Source organism: Anarhichas minor, unplaced genomic scaffold, assembly GCF_050575085.1.
Source record: "Anarhichas minor isolate MPS153535 unplaced genomic scaffold, ASM5057508v1 ptg000041l, whole genome shotgun sequence".
In the NCBI taxonomy this organism is placed as follows: Eukaryota; Metazoa; Chordata; class Actinopteri; order Perciformes; family Anarhichadidae; genus Anarhichas; species Anarhichas minor.
The window spans coordinates 2,961,808-2,983,480 of NW_027466487.1; the positions used below are offsets into that span (position 1 = coordinate 2,961,808).

At 43.9% G+C, this 21,673-nt stretch overlaps 1 protein-coding gene across 1 annotated transcript in view; it reads right to left on the reverse strand.

Annotated features, from left to right (window-relative positions):
* itga8 (integrin, alpha 8) overlaps positions 1–20,882 on the reverse strand; it is a 35,108-nt gene extending 14,226 nt beyond the window's left edge. Inside the window, exons 1-15 of the mRNA XM_076109097.1 lie at positions 20,576–20,882; positions 20,145–20,275; positions 17,399–17,499; positions 17,197–17,320; positions 15,716–15,777; positions 15,238–15,283; positions 13,140–13,265; positions 12,943–12,987; positions 11,387–11,430; positions 9,607–9,663; positions 9,366–9,418; positions 9,077–9,282; positions 5,702–5,899; positions 1,396–1,441; positions 1,117–1,224 (exon numbers count right to left, since the gene is read on the reverse strand). Of these exons, the coding sequence (XP_075965212.1) occupies positions 1,117–1,224; positions 1,396–1,441; positions 5,702–5,899; positions 9,077–9,282; positions 9,366–9,418; positions 9,607–9,663; positions 11,387–11,430; positions 12,943–12,987; positions 13,140–13,265; positions 15,238–15,283; positions 15,716–15,777; positions 17,197–17,320; positions 17,399–17,499; positions 20,145–20,275; positions 20,576–20,769 (1,541 nt within the window). The 5' untranslated portion in view covers positions 20,770–20,882. The remainder of the gene's footprint in view (positions 1–1,116; positions 1,225–1,395; positions 1,442–5,701; positions 5,900–9,076; positions 9,283–9,365; positions 9,419–9,606; positions 9,664–11,386; positions 11,431–12,942; positions 12,988–13,139; positions 13,266–15,237; positions 15,284–15,715; positions 15,778–17,196; positions 17,321–17,398; positions 17,500–20,144; positions 20,276–20,575) is intronic.
* Between the last annotated feature and the right edge of the window lie 791 nt (positions 20,883–21,673).

The following is a 21,673-nucleotide window of genomic DNA, read 5'->3' on the forward strand; positions in this document are numbered from 1 at the left end:
TGTTCGACCCTCTGCATGTGTGTGTGTCCTACGAGTCCTATCTGATTCCATACCTCCGACCAAACTTTTATGGCGGTTTATTTAAATAAGCTGAGTTATGTTTTGACAGAATTCCACAGTTTAGTGCTCTCTGTCAATCCGATCCAAACCCTGTTCCTTTTTCACCTGCTGCCAAGACTCACACACACACACACACACACACACACACACACACACACACACACACACACACACACACACACTATGTAGCCGAACACACTAATAATCAGAGGTTTCAGCCCCAATAACTTTGGACCAACACTAGACTGTGGCGAAGCAGCAGGAACCTTTAGACTCGTTCCCCTCAACTAAACACCCCCCCAGACTGTTCAAAGCCATCCTGCTACCCACAGAAACAATAACATAATCAAAATAGAATTATGCTGTTTTAAATTAATAGCAGGGTCTCATGAATCTCTATTTCCAGGTTATATGAGTATGCTTTTTCAGTGTACTTCTAAATCATTGCATTAGACACACGGACAAACGGACCTTGGCTGATGGTAGACGTCTAGAGCACAGCGGGTGAAATATTCGTCACATCTGTCGGTGTGTGTGTGTGAGATTTGTGAATGCGTATACTTTATACTGCATACCATTTTATGAAGCAATATGATTTGTGGTACATCGCAGAAGTGGGCCTCATTAGTCTTCTAGTTCTTACGACTTTTATCCCTTTAGCTTTAATTCACCTGCATGCACACACACACACAAGGTCTGTCTCCAAAAACTGCAAACAAATGAAACTAAGAATATCTGGAGTGTTAACACGAGTAAATCTACTAAATAAGTATGCTCAAAGGTTTCACTTTTCATTTGAGCTTTACTTTGAGTGTGGCATTGATGGACGCTTTTGCCCGACGCTGCAATGCCGACCGGAAGTGGAGGATAGTCCACACGGCTGGAAGCAATTACGAAAAAGTGTGAATGTGGTGAAGAGCTAGAGGAACATTACAAAGAAACAATCTATTATAAATTCTTTGGGAAAACCTTTTGTTTGTTAAATTGTCAGTGGTACTCCAAAGTCATCACGTGTCACTTATGTACATTTACTTCTTCTAAGCATGCCCTTCTTACCAGGTAACCATGATATCTGTTTGAGGCAGGTGACACTGTCGGTCATCGGGGTTTAGGATTCTGGGAGTCAAGATCAATGCAGCTTCCACGGACACCACAGCTCGAGACCTGCACACGAAACACACACACACACACACAGACAAACACACACACACATACTGTAACACAATCTGACACAAGAGACATTTAAAAGTCTCACAGACTTCCAGGAAAAGCACAAACGTGAATCTACACTGAGAAGCATTTTAGAATGAGACAGAACGCCTTGTTCATTCTTACCTGTACAGCGACACCTCGCCTGCTCCGAACGCCCCCACGATCAGATCTGCAGAGAGAGAGAGAGAGAGAGAGAGAGAGAGAATGGAATAGAGCTTCAAAGAAAGCCACAGATGGGACTGATTTCAAGGTCTCCAGTAATCTTCATCAAACACAGACTTCTCACGTTTAATACACACACACACACACACACACACACACACACAGTAATATTGCCTTGACATTTTGTCTGATATCACTATGCTTTTACTTTCACACATGAACCAGCTCAGACTAAATTCATAAATACTAAATACACAACATGCGTTTATCTGTTTGTGAGTTCATCATGCATGTATATGTATGTGTGTGTGTGTATCTGCTGCAAGACAGGGACCCATGCTGCATTCCAGTGCCATTAGAAAGTTCACATCGCTCCAATCACATTTCACGAAGCAACATTTCCCAACAGCTCCTAATTGTAAGCAGCAACAGATCTCATCTATATGTGATTTTGATTTGCTTTCATGGGTTTTGTGATGAACACACACTGTTAATTGGCTCTCATGAGTTTAGAATAGAGCCTGGTGTTTGATGGCTGTGGTTAGGGGACACATACCAATGAAAGCCACACACACACACACACACACACACACACACGCACAGATATGCACACATACAAGTGCTGATTAAAACAATGTGAAACTGAGGAGAGGCATTTAATGGATACAAGCCATCACAACCAGATGCAGCAAAACTAAGTTGTGTGATCCTAAGAAAGACAGAATAACCTAATGCCGTTCAGTGAAAAGCAAGTTGGGTTGCAGCTAATTATTATTTGCATTATTAAGTAATCTGTTATTATTTTTTACGATTACTTTATTAATTGTTTGGCCAATATAATGAGAGAGAAAAAAGTAAAAAATGCCATGAAAATTATCTAAAATTTAATTTATTTAGTTTACAATGACATAAAACTATGAGCAACACTAAATACTCACATTTAAGAAGCATTGCTAAGCATTACTAACTAGAAGTAACTATCTGTGGTAACCTGCTGCATGCAGGATTGAACTAAGCTGGTGGAAGTGTTCTCTTGTAGAATTTGCTTGTCATTTGCTGTGTCTTTCCTCTCCTGCGTATTTAAGAAGAAAGGGACTAATTGAATCTGAGAGAAGCACATCTGTTTCTGCCTTTGGCTCCAGTCACTGAGTCCCCCTGAAACCACAACATTAAACATTTAGGCCCTGTCCCTCTTCCCCTGGAGTGTGCTATGTCGCTATGTGAGTATGTGGCTCTGTCTGTGTGTGTGTGTGTGTGTGCTGTATCGAAAAGCCTGCAAAAAGAAAGGACCTCAAGATGTGGGTTTTGTGGGGCAGCCGGTGAGGTACGGAAAAGGGGGGAAAAGAGTGCAGTAGGAGGAAGGGGGGAATGATAGAAAAGGGAGGGCAGACGAGAGCGCGCTTGGCCTTTACAGCGCAATCTGTGAAAGCCATCAGACGCAAAGGTGTGTTTTCAGCAGAGGGAGCGACAGAGAGGGACCACCTCACTCCCAGTCCAAATTCCTCTGTCCATCCCTCTGTTGGAGTTGTGTAACCAGGAAATCCAACTCCACTCCTGCCATAGCTTCAATACAGTGGTTGTCTGCACTCCTTATCCTCACTCTTTTGTTTGCTTTCAAAACCGCTGCATGACATGAGACTGATTTGTGGACAGGGCACCTTTGGGGTTAAGTGTGTGTGTGAGAGTGCGAGTGCGTGCATGGCTGCACCGAGGGCTAAATCAAATAACGGCCCACTTTCCTTTTCATGTCAATCCCTTTTCCTTACGCACAGGAAAACTTGCCTACCACTGTTGATTTGAGCTTAGTGTGGGCGTGTGTGTGTATAGAGACACACCGAACCATACCCACACACAAATGGGCTGACACACCAGTACGTAGACTCTCATATACACTCTGCTCATTGATGGCAGGTCTAGGTGCAGGTATCATCTGTAACTGAGCTGCTTTAGCTATTGGTGTCTGTCCTGGGCTGTGAAAACACAACCTCCATCCCGCGTTTAGACTGACTGTCAAGCTGTCACTGGCTGCCTGCCATGACTGCCTGTTTAGCTGCAGGGGACTGGCCTCCATGATGAAATGCCAAAGGTCAATGGCACTCGGTGGAAAAGTAAGCGGTTTTAAGAGAGAAATGGAGGATTTCTTGGGTGCACGTGTGGGATTTTAAGGCTATTTGCTAACTTGCCAACTATAATACATATTTTCAACACTTCATATTTGGCTTGAAAAGCACATATTTCACACTGCAGACAGGATTTTCTTAGGATTGACTAACACAGTAGGTTTTGTTTAAATGTAAATGTGGTGTATGTGATTATAATACCGAGGGAACAAAACATTTGCAAAACCCCCCCAAAAACACTCCAAAAAAAGAAAAAAGAACAAATCTTTTACTTTCTTTAAGATGAAAAAGACAAAGCACATCCAGAATGAGCTGAAAATAAAGATGACCGCTAGAAATACGAGTAGACATGAGTCCAGTCATACATTTTACACCTACTCACCGACCTAATGACCCCTCGTCACCACCACATCCAAATCACCAACCCCGCCACGTCTCTGTGTCTGTGGCTCTCTTAGCAAGTCAGTGTGATTGACAGGTAAAACATTGTCAGTTTCTGACCTTTGACCTCTTGGCTGGACCTCCAATGCACCCTGAGGCAATCTGACCCCTTTCCGATTCACAGCTGACCCTAACCTTAACTCTGGCCTTTAGCTTGAACCATACTGCTTATTGGCCTCCACTGCATCAAACATCAACGCAGTGCTGCTTCTGTGTCGACCAAAGTTGCCCGTAGTTTAATGAAGCTTAATTAAGTGTTCCACCTTTCTTTTCGTACTGTAAGCTATCAAATATAAACATAATTGACTGTGATATAATCTTTTTGGAAAACAAGCTTCATCACCGTCTTCCTTCTCTCTGTTCCTGCAGTAGACTAATGACATTTAACTTCTATGGGAGCACATGGCAGCTTTAGCAGGCCCCCCAGACGCCTGTGCAGTCCTCTCATAATACTGATCAAACATCTCTGGCTCCTTTGAACAGTGTGACTTTACTACCCTGCTAACGACACTCTCTATGTGTGTGTGTGTGTGTGTGTTTGACTTCCGTCAGCCAGCTCTCTAATGACAGACGACACGAGCGCGGCATGTTCTTTTGTGTGTGTGTTTATATGATGTGTGTGTGTGTGTTGACTGAAAGCTATGCCACCCATGAGTTGCTACTCCACTTCCTCCTCCACCAGCCTAAGTTTCAACCTGTAACCTCTGTGTGTGTATTTACAGTACAATGTTTTTAATTTGGGATCTCTGATTTGCGGTGGGTCTGCACAGGGTCCAGCTTTGACCTGGAGCCTGGCACATGCTCAACACACACTCTCTAGCTGCCAGTGAAACTGATCACAAGCCACACATGTGAACGTGTGTGTTCTCCTGTGTGTGTCCCTTGATATCCTGTTTGTGGAATGAAGAAATATGTTATTATAGCAGAATGAAAAGGAAAGGGAGTGGGGGCAAAGAAAATAATAGGTAAAACTAAACACATTCTCCTTTTCAGCCTAATCTGTGTAAGCACAAAGCCAAAGTAATGCTGAGCAGAGTGGCTCCAAATTAGGGAGAAAATTAGGTAGTAAAACTGTGGTTTTACAGACCTGCTTTGTTTCACATAGATTTTTTTTGTTCTAAAAACTCTTGTACATAAACAGCTTTGCACAAAAAAAATGACTTTCAGGTCTCCTATGATTGTTACTGTATGAGGTTTCTACTGTTTTTCTAAAGTCAGAAGTTGAAGATGTCCAGTAAAGTAAGTAAAATGAGTTTCCTTCATGTAATTTGATTGAATGCTACATTTTTGGCTTATAGTTTTAGGGATATGGGCCGAGGTCTGGCAGACTGAACATGCGGCGAATGTATTACTATACTTCTTTCTTTCTCTCCTTCTTTAGTTCTATAAATCCCTAAAGAATGGATGATGCAGCAGTACATTGGCACTCATCCCTGTACCCCCTTCTTCTGACTGATGACTTTACCAGAGTAGAGGAGGAAAGCAATACAGGAAAACAAGGGGATGGTAGTGGAGAAGAGCATGGGGGCGGGGGGGGGGGGGGGGGGGGGGGCATGAAATGTGGAGGTCAAGAATGAAGAGGAGGGAGGCTGTAATGAGAGGAGCTGGAAGGAAAGTGGAAAAGTCAAGGAATGCAAGTCTGAGAAAGAATTTTGATTATAACACGGGGAGTTGAGTGGAGAAGGATTGATCTGTTGAGTATTTACCGGGATACTGATTGTTGTCCAGGTCTTGGCCCCCTCTCAGAGTGAATCCATATCCAGGCAAGCTGCCACTGGGGGTCCCGGCTGCTCTCAGCTCTTGGCTCAGCGTCAGGCCTCGCGTGAATACGTCTCTGTTACCATTAAAGATCAATACTCTGCCTCCACGCTCCTCGCCTCCGAACGGACAGCCCACCGCCACGTCTTAGGGATGACACATATACGCATGGTTTAGACATCAGCAGGGTAAGGGCTCCCCTGAGACAGAATCAGTGGAAAACGTACAAGTAGAAAAAAAGAGACAAGGAAAAGAGCTTGGCCTTTACCTGCACTGGCGGACCATGTCAGCATGATCAGTTACCTCTTTTCTTTAATTTCCTTTTGTTTCACTCATCGCTTAATCTTGTCTGGCCTCTAAACCTCACTAATTAGTTACCACATTCTATCTTGCATCACTTGCAATTGTATTTTAAAAGCTTAGACTACTATGTCCAACAGTATTCATTATTCAAATTGAAAACATTTATTCACAAACATTAATGGTGATTGTGAGAAAAGATTTTATAGCCGTAAATGAGACAGCCAACCAGAGCTGCAACAGGTTGATCCAAGAGAGCCTGTTCTCGCTTCTGTTTGTAGACCTAAACAAACCCCATTTGGACAAATTTGATCCTTTGTCGTTCGTGAGAACCTGGATTAAAGCAGGACATCGTTTCTCCTCTGTTTGGATACTAGGACGGCAATGAGAAGAGAAAGAGCCACGGTCTGTGTGTCGGGTAAGAGTGTGCGAGTCGGGTTAAAGCGAGAGAGGCGAGTTTGCTGTGTGGATTGTGTTGTCGGGCATAGCTGCTGTGTGGTTATTGTGTGAATGGCCTTATTGTTAACAATATTAGCCTTGGTAAAGTGTGTGCAAGGTGTGAATAGTAAATTGCCTTGGCTTGCATCTATTAAATCTTGTATACTGTCTGTGTAAGACTTCAGCATAACGCTGGAGCTCTAGGTAGGGGGGGGGCACTCCATCGGGTATTTCGCACACTGCCTCCAAGGGTTCTAGGTGCACGATGCCAAACGTAAACAAAAAAACATGGCTGATAAACTAATGTTTCTTTGTACACACAGTTGAACTCTCAGCGGTGCAGCCTCCACATACTTCTGGCACGTTCATTGTTGTGTAACTGAAGACAATTGCTTCTTCGTGAAGTTGGGGTAAATGGATGTGAAGTAGGAACTTCGACTTTGAGAGGCGAACCATTGTACTAAGTAGTAGGAAATTTCTGAGTTACAACTAGATATATAACAATTAGCAAGCTAAGCTAATTGTCTCTCGACTCTGGCTCGATACTTCCTGGATGAGGCTGGTATCAATCTTCTCATCGAATTCTTGGTAGGAAAGTGAAAAACACATGAACATTGAACAATAACTTTAAACCTCCTGAAAACTTTTCCAACTTTGCCCAAAAATGTGTTTTTTATGTAGGATCCCTTTTCTCATGGTAAGATTACCGACATAGGCTACATGCAAACAGAGATAAAGCAATTAACATACAGCACCTGCTCTGATATGACAAGTCTTAGATTTTACCATGCAAACTGATTTTGTTGTTCACTCTTTAACCTCTTAATGTCCACTCATTGCACTGTTCTGTATAAAAGTAAGCTATCTGTCGGTGCTGTAACTGTCCAAACACCTCTAGACATCCTGTTTGTCTCCGGACCCCCCCCCCCCCCTCTCTCAGCCTAAACAACTAGTTGCACATGAAGCAGATTGTGGGGTAGAGAAGATAAATGCAACCATGTGTGTATGGATGTGTATATATGAGCCTGTGTGTGTGCGTAAGTCTGTCTGTCTATGCGTTAGTATGTGAACATAACTGAATAGCTGTTGTAAAAAAACATCTTACTAAGTCTTCAAATAATGTGAAAGTCCCTCATGGGCATTGCTCAACAGCATCCCACTCAATGCAGACATCCACAGCACAATAGCAGAACACCCACTGTGATCACTGAGACCAAAACTGTAGGAGATTGTTACTCACAGACAGAAACAGGCTGACGCTTTGAGCGATGGGGACAGACAGCCCGTTTTGGTTGATAACAAAAAAAAACGTAAAAAAAAAAAAGCCACATTGCAAATTGAATTAGCTACATTTTAAGGTTTCTTTCTGCAGCTGGGATGAAGTGATAAAGATGAGAGGACATGGGTATGGTTCTGCTTATATGAAGAATTTTGGAAATGGAGTGATGAGGTCTCTGCTATGGGAGGAGGAAGGACAGTGAGTCTCGGTGTCATCACAGACAGACGAGAGATCTGTCAGTCATTATGCACGGGTGGAACACAAGGGCACAGGTATACTTGAGCACAGAAGTTTGACATGCTGTTGAAAACCCTGATTACAATGATTCCATGGTGACGCCGTAATGCAGAATAATGAAATCATGCACAGACATGGACTTGTACTCATTAGATTAACTCTCAACAAGTATTCTCTCTGCATATCACCGCAGCTGGCAGAGAGGCTCCATCTCCTTCTCAGAGACAGCCACATCCTGACAGACAGCCTGATGTCATTTACAGTATGTTTCAGGCCAGAGAGAGCTTCAGTATTGATCCAATGGTTAATGATCTGACGGTTAAAGCGTTGAAAGGGTTGGGACACACATTGACGCAGGCTGTCCATGAATAAATAAAACTTAAATGAGTGGGACTGATGTCATATGAGGGCCAGATGTGCATCACTTCATTCATTTTAACAGCAGCATTAGACATGCCGTAGCTTCATGGAGCATTTGGGCTGCAGGCTGCGGGGTCTGTGTGTGTGTGTGTGTGTGTGTGTGTGCCTGTGTCTTTGTCCAATCAATGCGACGATAAAACAAACACATTGAAGAGGAATGAACTCCGGGCTGCCGGACAGACACTCCCAGATGATTTTATCTCCGGGCACATCTGGTGGGTTAAAAATAACTCCGACACACACGCACACACTTACACACACATGGCCTTATCCCTGATCATCACAGGAGGAAACAAGTTCACGCAGACAACCTTTCATCGCCGCACTTCCTGATTGGCTGAAGAGCTTAACGTTTCTCAAGCAGCAGCATCTGATAGGATTTCCTCAGTAAGAGACAAAACAGTCCAAGAGGCACAGGAGACACCAGCTGCACATGGGCAGACAAGTGCAACAGAAAGAGGTTCACGTACTGCCACATAAAACATATGAAATTATTCTGTTTAATCTTCTCATCTCCTTCTCTTTTTGCTGTCTCTCTCATCTTGCATATTTTTGTTTCTCAGATGAATTTCATCTGGCTCAATTTCCTTTTTATCTCATCTTTCCCTTTCTTCTCTGTCTCTTTCTGCATTTTATCCTTTCAGCATACCATTGTATCCATCCTGGTTGACGTCTCCCAGGGGTGCTATAGCTGTGCCGAAGCGCCCAAAGGTGTGTGTGCCGGTGAGTGCAACAGGTTTGGAGAAAGTGAGCGGGGCCATCTGCAGGTACAGGTACACTCTCCCCACCTCTCTGGGTTTGCTCTCCATCTCTCTCTCCATATAGAGGGGCGCTCCAACCAGCACATCGTCGGTCCTGGGGACATAAGCTGTAGTTTCAATGCCGCGAAAGACAGAAGAGAGTACGTGTCCAGAGTGACAAGGACATTTTCTACTTACCCATCTCCATTCAGGTCAGCGACAGCCACCGAGTAGCCAAAATAGGAGGCCATCTGAGGAACAGACAAGAAAGGAACATGAGTATTTTCAACCATGAACCCAATACATGATCGCATCTAATTCAAATTGAATTCATTCAAAAATGGAAGAAAATCCATATCAGCTGCTGCCCATGGTGCAGTGGTTTATATGCTGCCCTGCACTATAACAGACTGTGGCCGGGCTGTGTTAATGCTCCTACCTGTTCCCCCGTGAAGTTCTGGATAAAGGACAGATTAGTGGAGTTGATCATTGCCACCTAAAACAAGCAGATAGAATGTCAGATACAATCCAGTGTGATTAATAAAGCACCTGAATTTGTCCTCAAAGCACTCCAAGAGCAAACATAGCCAAGCAGTCTGACAAACAGGCACATGAAGAATGCTTTGGGAAAAAAATGCATAAACAAGCTTTCAATCTACTGAAACCCCTTTTCTTTTTTCTGCACTCCCCCACCATCATCATCTTTGTGGCTTAACCATTTCACCCCCCTCAACTTTCTCTCCTTCCCCCCATCCTAACCCCGGTCATGGGGAGAGACGGAGGGGGGAGGCTGAGAATTCCTTCATAAGACCTAAAATAACAACCACATGGAGACAGCCGGGGGGGCTACACGTACACACACATGCACGCACGCACACACACAGACGCAGGAGGATGCACGTTGACCCATTCACAGATGTCTCAAAGACATACTAAAAAGGGATATGAACACAGACAGAGGAGGATGTGTAAACACAAATATTGAATCACTAGCTTTAACGTTAACCTTCATGCACTCCGAGTTGTCAGATTGGTCACAGAAGAAACCCGATCTGGGTTGACAGCTACACCAGTGCCAGGCCTCTAACATGGCCTACCTGCATCCCTCATAACACTCCCCCTGCTGCGAGCTGCAAGCCCTCTTTACAAGAAGGAGCATCCTCGCACCGGCTACAATGTCCAGACACACGGTTGCAGTTTGTGTGCAGTGTAGCTAGTCCTGCGGTTGCACTGCAGGTTAGGGTTAGGGGGTCGTGTGTGGAGAAGGGTTAGTGGGGCTAGGTGGGGTCACCGCCCTCCACATGCAGCGGAAGCTGTGTGTCATTAGGGAGGATTGACACTGTCAGCCCTAGGGACATGTTCCCATAAGAGAACACTAGACGCATAGACGCACATACATTATTTCTGGGATCTATGTAGATACGTATGTGTACAGTAAAAGCTTAACTCTAGATGACTTCATTGTGTGCGTGTGTCTGCACAAAAAGCCTACACTGTACTTCTTATCTCTCTCAGATCATAGACTGCCACACATACATCTGCAAAAATGGCCGGTTTTTATATAGCATACGGATGGCAGAAAAAAAAGTAAGTCAGATACAGAATACAGAAGTAAGAAAAACCTCATGCGAGTTTCACCATAAGGCACCAAAAATGGCGCCAATGTTTCCTTGGCAAAGAGTCTACAAGTATCTGGAAAACACACTGCAGGGATAAACAACATCTGTCAAAAATATTTTGGTTTTGGAGCAGATTGTCGTTGAACGCATTTAAATTGAATAATGAAAACTGCTGGTCATTGGTGAGCTTTTAAAAGACATTTTAGCGATAATTGCAAGTGACAAATTATTCTTATGACTTTAATGACCCCTCCGAAATTTTGCTATTGAGGCTTTCAGGGGGTCTGAAGGGTAAATCAAGGGGTCTCGGACCCCCTCTCACTGCCCGTATTTTGCACACTGGGTGCATACCTATAACGCAACATCTGCATTAATTAGAAAGCCTTACGGCCCGCTACCTATTGCTAAATTCAGTAGCATATTGAACATGGCTGGGTGTAAATGTAATAAATAAATGTAAATAGCTGCTGTGGGATTCTCACCCGGGTGCAAATAGACACTCCATTTCTTAAATTGTCACCAGTCTGTCACAATGCTGCTGACTGACAAAACAAATGTATTTTTTTTTATTTCTGGATTTACTTGTCAGTTCATACTCACATATCCAAAGTTCTGTGCTCCTCTTGGGACTCCGGCTATCAGCTCTGGGAAACATACAAACAAAGAAAAAAATCTGACTTGTGTGTGTGTGTGAGAAATACTTACAGAGAAAGAAAGGGCTCATCAGAGGTTTGTCTCAAAGGCCTGAACCCTTAAATCCCCTCCCCAGCCCACCCTGTCAGAAGGGCCAAGTGTTGCTGAGAACACACTGAGTGATTGGGTACTCTGTGCTTGTGTATTGATTGATGAGTGTGGTGCAGTGGACTTCTGGGGACGATCTGAGGGACCCACACAGAGAGAGAAGACACCCACACAGAGAGAGAAGACAGGGTCCCCTCTTCCTGCCTTCCAGCTTTACCCAAAAGGTTCAACCACGAGGCCTATAAACCAGGACTTCCCAGCTCCATCCTCACTCAGAACTAACGACCAGTTAATGACAATAAGCTTCGTACCACAACATAACACATCAACAGGCATGTGTAACCTCTTAAAGCTCACTTTAAGACTCACTGACATGTGTTGTGCCAGAGGGCATTCGGGGCCTTAGCGGGATTGGCATGGGGGTATGTAAACGTAAGACTGTCCCGCAAAGATCCCACTAAACGGTGATTAGCAAAGAGGCTCTGATAGACAGGAAACTATGAATGGGAAGCTGAAGTGGCGTTGGGGGAGGAGGGTCTCATGCGTGTGACAGAGCTACAGAAGAGTGAGTGTGTGATGACAGTGTTTGAAGAGAGAGCAATAAAAAATGATTTAAATTGTTTAAAAAAAATGTTGTAGCATGACAGTGGTCACATTTTATTTCTCCATATTTTCTTTAATAAAAGAGCCGAGCTTTGTTTTGAATTACTTCTGCGTTTCCTTTGTAGCGCTGACAAACCGATGGCATGGGAATGAACGTCAGCAGCACCTGAAGCTCGCGTAGAGATGAGAATCAAAAAGCCACACTGCTGGCAAGTCATCAGAGTGTGTATATAGGTGGATCTAAGTAAAATAAAACGATTTGTACACTTCTAGTAATCATAACTGACTTTATTTTGGCCTTTCACTTGAAAGGTTCAACAAAGATGAACTCACACTTTTCCCCACCTGCACGTCTTTAATCAAACGATGCTGTATGTGCGTGCCTGCCTGCCTGTCTTTCCACCTAATATTTCAAGTCCAGAAAAGATTGCCGACTCACTCTGGACCTGAAGGGGTCTGCGGAGTCTGCCTCTAATCATTCTAATCAGTCAAAATGGGGGAGAGGAAATCCCTTTATCAGCAGTTCCCAAAGTCCTGTCCCCTCAGGGTCGCGACCCAGACATACAGAGACGGTTCTCATTACTGCCTTTGAGTTCAGACCAAGACACCGTCACCCAGCTGTCCACTGCCTATCGCTCACCCTTTAACACCCCTCACAGTGGCCCTGGCATCCAGCCGGAGAGAGAACACAAAGAGAGTGTCGAGCGTTGCAGCGTTTCAGACGGTGTTGCAGTGTGGCTGCTGATGTTGTTAGTGAGGTATTTCTCTACTGCAGCATGTGGTTAGTTGTAATGAATTGTTGGCTTTCTCACCTTGTTCGGAGTCTCCTGTAAACTCCCCCACTGCCACAGAGTAACCTAGAGAGAAATTGGTTGCACATGATGACATGTGGGCTAAATTAACTCACTGTACGTGACGTGTGTAATGTAGTGTATATAATGTAATAGTATAATTACTATTTAGATTAAAACGGTTGTCACTTTGTGTTTGTTTTGTAAATGCATGTTACCAAGGTAGCTGTCGTCGTGTGTGTCTTCAGCAGCTCGAGTGTGTTTCTCTCCTGGAACTCGTCTTAGCACTGCCTTCAAAGAGTAGCCGTTCAGTATCTCAGCTATGCCCGCTGTCATTACCTGACCTGCACACAGACACACACACACACACAGACACACACAGAGATAAATACAAAACAAACACTCAGGGTGAGAGAGTCACATCTGTTCATGGCCAGTGGTTTCAGCTCAGACCCCATGAAAGGGGCGCCGCTGCCCTCTGCTAAAGAAACCTGCTGGAGCTGACCCATCTGCCCTCCATGAAAGATGCACAGAGCGAACGACACATGGAAGTCTTCCCTGAGGAAAGTGAAAACACATCGTTGGCAAAGGAATAGCTGGAAAAATAGTAAAGAAAACGCCTATCCTCTCTGTAGCGATGCAGTTTGAATTATAGGTGAGCACGCACAAACAACAGCCTTCCTCTGCTGTTGAACAAGAGGTCAAACAAACAAATGATTTTATCTACGGCCGCAATGAACCTTCCATAAATCGTTCTTAATATGTGTGTGTGTGTGTATGCACTGACAAGGAGGAAAATGTGCCCTCTTAACCCTCCCCTCCCCTCCTCTTCCACCCCCTCTCCCTCTTCTTCTCTCTCACACCGCGCTGCGAGTTCGTCTCCCAGAATAACATATCACTATATCAACTCATGATTAAACCTCTATCTGATTGATGAGACGCCGTGTTACGAACTGTTAACACATAAGTCACTGCAGCCAATTTGAAGTGTCCTTTACACCCAGAGACATCAAGATTGTATATAAAAGAGGTTTTTTTTTATGATGACTCAGGCTGAAGGCTGAAGATAATCGTCGTATATTAGAAGCTATAAAATCCAGGCTGAGTGCTTTTATAAACATTGGGAGGAAGTGTTTTAACTGGAGGCAGCCAGCCTTGCTATGCTGAGGGCACAGAGAGGGAGCAGTCCATTAGGCCGTCTGTGATGTCTGTCTAGAGCGGTTTTGTATGTTGGAGCATTTATTATTTAACCATATGTAACAACAGCACCCATGCCAAACAACAATCCGAAATTATGTTTAAAAAATTGGAGCACTTTTCCCTTTTTTTCTGACCTCTTGCTCCATCTTTCTTTTCTACAAAAATAAATTGCTGTGAAGGGACACATGGGCGTTACAAATGAAGGAAAAAGGCTTTTTTTTTGTGCAACTTATCACCAACTGTCTCCTTGCTCCTTTTTACTAAACTAAACTATACTCGGATAACACACACACACACACACACACACACACACACACACACACACTGATGCACCTGGAGTTGGGGGAGTAGCGCTACACTTCAACAGCTGAACTCTGACACAATCTAGCTGTTACTCCACCTAGTAAGACACTTCATCCCTCTGCTTTGACTAGCCCTGCATATCCAGCAAGCTAGCTGAGCTCAGCACTGCTTTAATCGAGCAGAAGATCCATCTTTCTTCTTCTTTCTCTGTGTCCGACTCACTCCCTCACCTCTCATCTTTCTCCCCCCCTACGCTGCAACATGTTTCTATCATCTCCTTAACAATCCTCTATCGCTCCCACTGTCCTCCCTGCTCTCTTTCTCTATCAGTCTTTAAATCCTCCCCACCTTTCCTCTGTCTTTCTCAAACCCCGTAGCTTGCTCTTGAGCCTCTTCCTCTCATTGAAGCTTTTCCAAGCCCCTCTGCGCTTTATCACGGGGAAGAGGGGCAGTTCCTCTACACTCCATTACCCCCCGATCAGCTCATTACGGAGCCCAAACACCCATTTCCTGTTACACTGTTACATACAGAGAGCTGCATGAAGTAAAGGAGCAAGCAATGGAGGGAAAAAGTAAATGAAAAGCTGCAATGAAAGAGAGAGAGAGACACATTTCTTTCCACCTTATCCTACGTAAGACCCCTGTAATGAAATTGCAGATTTGGCAAGTGTGTCCACGTGCATGCGTGTGTATGTGGACTGACTGACTGTTAAACTCGTCTACATTCTCTTCCCACATTTGAACACCTTCCCATCTATGAAATCATTGCAAAGAGGGACCAAATACAGGCTTACATACTGCTGCTGCAGTTACCTTGCCAGTAAAAGCTTCCAGGTCCTCCTACCACCAGCATTCCTTCCTGGAATAAATACAATTAGTTAGGGTTAGTCACGTGACAGATATTTGTGTGTGTTTGTTTGAGGCTACAGGGGTACATAACGTGTGCAGCTGTGTATGCATGTGCGCACATATGAATCCTGCTGTCATCCTGTAGAGAATGACAACTTCCTGTACAGGAGGGTAGAGTTGGACCATGAGACAGAGGTCACAGTTCACATTGACTATACAGTGAAAGAATGTGTATGTGTGTGTGCGTGTGTTTGGTCTATTGTGTTCAGAGGCGATGGGTCACATCAGGAGGGGAGGCTCCTCTAGGGACAAAATGCTCTCATCTTCCCAGTGTCCATAAATCTCAGAGGGGGGTCTTGTGTGCGAAGAAAACCCCTCTGCTTGCACTTTGTCAGGAGACAAGATGTGTGCAGGTATGTACGATGGTTACTACAATCTTTACCTTGGTGAAATCCACACTGAAACCAGCCTGGCAGAAGCCCTGTCCCTCTGGGTCAGGATCATCTGAAAAACACACAAACACCTTTCAAACACTATAAAAACATCGTACTTGTTAAAAATATACATTTTATGGAACAAAGAACCACTGAAAAGGGTTTTTTGATTAAACTACTGCATTAAACAGAACTTATGTGCAGATAATAAAGTGTTCTCCGTTTCAGAGCCAACCTGAGGGGAAGACTAATTATGCGACACACGTGCACATATAAACAAAAAGTGAGTTATTGTTATAGTCTGAGTGATTGTAGATTCATGTTAAGATGAAGCAAAACATCTGTCGGAGGCAGAAAAATCCTACTTAGACACAATTAAGAAATACTACCTCTGCAGCGTTATTCCCCCCTTGAGAACAGTTGAATTTACAATGTGATTATTCTAGTCTAGATTAGTTAGAACTGACATAAACAACAAAATAGAGATCTTTAACGACCTTCAAGCACTTGAGGGAGTGTAACTATGAAACGGTGTGTATGGGAGTATACACAAGTGTGAACAGTGAGGTCTTTTATGCAGAGCAGATGATGGAGAGGACGATAAGGGCTGTGTTTGATCTGCTGTTTACGATGTGCCACCTGATAGCCTCCATTTCTCCTTATCATACTCTGCTGGTGCCTCATATCACGATACAGAGAGAGAGGGATCACAGCAAAAAAGTAAGAGAGAAAGAAAAAACTGGAGATGAAGAAAGGGAGCGGTCTAGGAAAATCCCATGAATCTCATTTACAGAACCGTTGACAGAAAGAAGAGGACCAGAGTGTTTTTCAGTCATTTCATACATACAGATTGTCTCACCTTTCAGTTTTATTTGGCCTGGTTTCAAAGTATACGTCTGAGATTTCTGCTGCCACGCAAATACAGTAGAAGGTAATAGAAGTTTGTTTGTAGAAAAACATTTTAAAACGTCTTAAAAGCACGCTATCAACAGTTGTCATTGGGACTATTTCTTCAGTAGATAGTCATTTCAATGACAAGTGTTCCCGGTGAAGTCTGTGGATTATCCTGAGAAACAGGCACACAGAAGATGTATGCTGTTAAATTATTTAAATATATAATGACAAAACCTAAATTACATTCACCTCAAGTGTAGTGGGGCGGAGGATGGAATCTCAGAGACAGATATCAAAACCTGGAGGAATAAAACCTAAACTATCGGCATGGCTACATACTACCTACCTAGGGAACTGAGAAATGTTTTTCCGTGTGTGATTTGGGGGAACTAACCCTTTAAACTTGAGGCCTAGATATTATGTTTTATAGGAAAAATCAGTGCAACGCATTTAAACGTTATGCCATATTGTGACATGGCTATGTCACGGTTAATTTGTGTTCATGCTGACAGCAGAGAGAGAAAGAGAAAAACAATGGAAGGGAGGATGGAGGCCAGTCAAAGGGAGTTGGAGACGAGGCTGCACGGTGACTCACTGGTCCTGCACGGTGAGTACTCTGCGTAGGCGCTGAAATTCTGGACGGCCACATAGCAGGTCCCCACGGGGTCCTTCTCCCCACTCAGTTTCACTGTCCGCCAGTGGTAGAGAGGAGCACATGCCTGCACAACAAATACAATTCTGATTCCCATTTAAAGAAATACTGACTTTGGATGTTAGTTCACGTCATGACCACTCACCACCACTTTTCCTTTGTGTGTCCTGACAGATGCTCCAAACCACTGGTGCGACTTAAACTCCAGAGGCTCTCTGGTGCCGTTTACCTTTATCATCCTGTTATCTGGAGAGAGACGGAGACAGAGGGGAAGTGGATAAGACATTAAAAAAAAAGAGAATGAAAGAGACATTTCATAATGACACCAGTAAAAGCTGATATTGACTGTGGTTATGTGGATCCCGGACTTGAGCTCTGCCTTTGAGAGTGGAAAGCATTTGTCCTTGATAAGTGAGAACAAACAGCAACAGTCTTAAACAAGCCTATAACCAACATCAAAACACCATTTGGCCCCCAGAAAAGACATTTGTCAGGATGCTGGGGGCTTTTTTTCAGTTAAAGCTTTTCCTATAAAGTATAACAACACTTAAGACTCTAACTGAGCCCACACACACACACACACACACACACACACACACACACGGTTGTATGTGCACATTATGAGCATTTCCCAGCCGACTCACAATAAAGTGTTAGATTTGGTGTGAGTGCATGTGTGTCTTTGCTCTGTTGTAGATATTTTCCAGCGTTGTTAAAGACCAGCTGGGTCTCTTTAGATCTGTGAGGACCCCTCCACGTTAAACACCTTCCTTTAGCACATGCACACACACATACTTAAATAAGCACATGCATATAAAGGCAGACGATAGATGCATAACAGCAGGTGTACAGTGGATTGTTATTGAGTTAATTTGATTTAAAATATATTTGTAAATGTATATCTTGTCCCCATCATCATCTATATAAATGATTCCAACATCTTGAGAAAAATCACTACTATATATAGTATTTTATAAGTAAGAAAATGCATCATTCTCATCATATTATAGACCGAAAGGTTAACAAACCAGGGTCATAAAAGTTATTTTTAATTCCAGGACAAGTAAAAAAAAAAAAAGGCCACAGCTCTGAGGCCACAGCAGAGGACTGGCTGGAGTGTGAAGCTCTCAGATTTTTCGTTTGAATGTGAAGGACGTATCTAAGAAAATAGCGATATTGCTTCATTAAGTTTCTCTGAAGAATGAAAAGAGAAATGTAAAAAAATAATTCTGTATATTTCTCTAAATAATTCTATGAAAGATGCATGTAAGATTAAAAAAGCAATTGATCAGCAAGAAGAACCAAGAGACCAGGTGTCTTTCTTTCTAATCACGGACATCCAATCACTATCAAAATACCCCCCCCCCCCCCCCGGCACTGGCCCTACTTGAAACATCTGCATAACGTCACTGAAGCCGTACAAGCTCACACAGGTACACACACATGCTCAGTCACATGTGAGGCTGATGTACGGATATTACCCAGTACAGTGCACACAGATGGTCACCACTCGTGCTGCTATTTTTTAACAGTGTGCATGAGTCTGGTTTATACCTGTAATAAAGGGTGTGCTGTAACTCTAGAAAGATCTACCGTAACCACTGTCATCAATCACACACCCATTCTAGTGTATATAGGTACACACATACACACGACTACGCACACATCTGCTCCTCTGTGTTTACTCTTATATCCAACAGACCTGAAATTTTCCCCAAAACACTTCACACTAAAACTCAGCCCTTTGGGAAAAACCTGGAGCCTTTCTTTAGTTCAGGCAGAACAATGATGTCCTGCACGATCAGCTGATCGGCTATCAGCAGTTTCATTCATACGTCAGCAACTCATTTATACATCAGCTGACGAGCAAAACATCCAATCATATTCATGCATGTGCACACAGCAGCGTGTATAACATGACAGTCATCTGTTGAAATCCTTACGTGAGTATCACTTGCTGCCGCAGCTCCATCCTCACGTAAAACTTCCTAACTAAAACTTGAGCTTTTGATACTGTTAACACTAATCTAATGTTCATGTATGTTTGAAACTTTCTCAGAATCCTGTCTGATAAATTATTTCTCCCGACAGAATACTCGTTGCAGCTCGAACCACTTTCCACCAAAGTTAAATGAGGGACAAACGATCAGCTCCTTCTACATCTCTCTTTTTGTTGTCCTCACAACCCCCCCCCCCCCCCCCCCCCCCCCTCGAAAAACACAAAGAGAGAGAGGGATTGACTGATGGAGAGCGAGAGACAGAGATAAGGGGTGGAGAGAGGAGACAGGGATACATTTTCGAAATCTAATAAAAAGCAGACCTCACCCAATCCCCCTTTCCTCTGAAGGGGAACTAAATTCCCATGTGCATACAGTTTACCCCCCCCCCCCCCCCCCCCCCCCCCTCTGTCTCTCGTTCTCTCACTTGTTCTCCCGCTCTACCTCGTGCACACACACTTACTACTCAGATGGAAAAGCGTTCATCAAAGACATTGGACGCACAAACACAGGCTGATTGGACAGTTAACCTTGATGATAATATATTGAAAACCATAATCAACCTGATGCAGGCTTGTACCAAACCCGCCAGCCACCTTTTTAGTTAGATGAAGCTGATGAGACCCACATGTCTTATCTCTCTTTTTATATGCAACAGCACATCTGCCAACTCATATCCACACACGTACACACGGGCTACAAAACTGGTTCCAAATGGATGGAGTAACATCTGGGGCCACCTATGACTTAAAAAGGACACAAAACAATGAAAAATAATGTAAAACAGGAGTCTATGGAGCATGTTTAAACCCGGTGGGAGCCTCAGGAGGTCTTTCATGAATATATTTTGATCCGTGAAATGAAAAAACTTGAAAAAGCTTTCAGGTAACTCACTGGAACTATCAAAAGGTATCTGTCTGCAGCTGTCGGGCAGTCCAGGCCAGGAGCAGTAGTAGACAGCCCCAGCCTCCACAATGCCGGGCTGAGAGGTGTTCGCCTTGGGAGCCCCAACCAACACACTGATCCTGAGAAGAAAAAACAAGGTACAAGTAGGGAAGTGTACAATGCATTATGCAAACTTGTGCAGTCACTGCACTTTCTCATTCAAATATTATTTCCTGTTCATAACTCTGGTTTGCTCTGTGCAGCAGAAATCTGAATCCCGTTAAAGTGTTATATTTTTTCTCCCCACATCATTTGGATTCAATTCTATTCTATTGAGTCTACTGTAAAGCATATCTTGGCGGGTTAAACTAGATGTACAGGTACAGTATAACTCTGCAGGACCCTGGTGGGACAACTTCAGTCCTGATGTTGCCACTCACGTGTTGCTGTCGGAGGAAGCTTGGTAGAAGTCCACAGAATAGCCGAAATAACTTCCATCGGGTCCTCTGTAAACCGTAGGATGTTCTGCGTAAAGGTTAAAACTCAAAACTCCATTTAGCGCCGGCCACAGAACCGACAGCACCCCGAGAAAAAACATCCCAGCGGAGGAAGCACAGTCACATACGCGCTCCATCCCCACAGAACAGTCAGATGCGCACTATTTCCCCAAAAATGAGAGAGAACTGGAGGAGAGAGAGAGAGAGAGAGAGAGAGAGAGAGAGAGAGAGAGAGAGAGAGAGGGAGAGAGAGAGAGAGAGGGAGGAGAGACAGAGGGTTTCCTCGGTCCAGGTGAGGTAGGTTTGTCCCGGGTTAAGTCCGCCAACTGGCTGTCACTGATCACTGCGCTCCCCCAAAACTGCCTCCTGACACCACCAGGTCTGTTCAGAGTCTCAGCTACAAGACTACACTGCACCGCCCCCGCACAAAACTTTACCCCCTACACACACACACACACACACACGCACACACATTACAAGGCACAGACCACATCTGAGCGCGCAACGGGGCAGGCACGTCACCACTCCTTTTATGGCACAGGCAAATTTTCTGTGGCGAATTGAGAGCTTCAACCTGAAACAATAAATAATATTAAAGTGAGATTTACAACCACACGCTCAAATTAGTCCAGGAAAAATACGCACGTAGCGACTTTGCGCGTACGCGCGTAAATGCTAAGATTTGTAATCAATTAGACCACATTCTACTTTATTTTGGCCACTTTGTTCCACCATACCTGCATTTCTTTCCGTTGGGAATAATCTCTCTCTAATTACGTCAGTAATTATTATGTCGGTTTACAGCAGAAAGCTCTTGAGCCGTGCAAGTTTAGGCAGCTTGGGCCCGCTAACCGTTTCACTCAACACCAGGCGATTTAAACCTCCGATGTGACATAGGCCTACTTCGCTCTCGCTGAAATTAACATCCTGCAATGAAAAGAAGTGACGGGCCAGAGCAGGCAGTTATTTTGTATATTCACTCTTCGGAACATTTTTCTCATCAAAAACTCTGCGCGTGTATTGGGAAGAGAGGTTAATGTT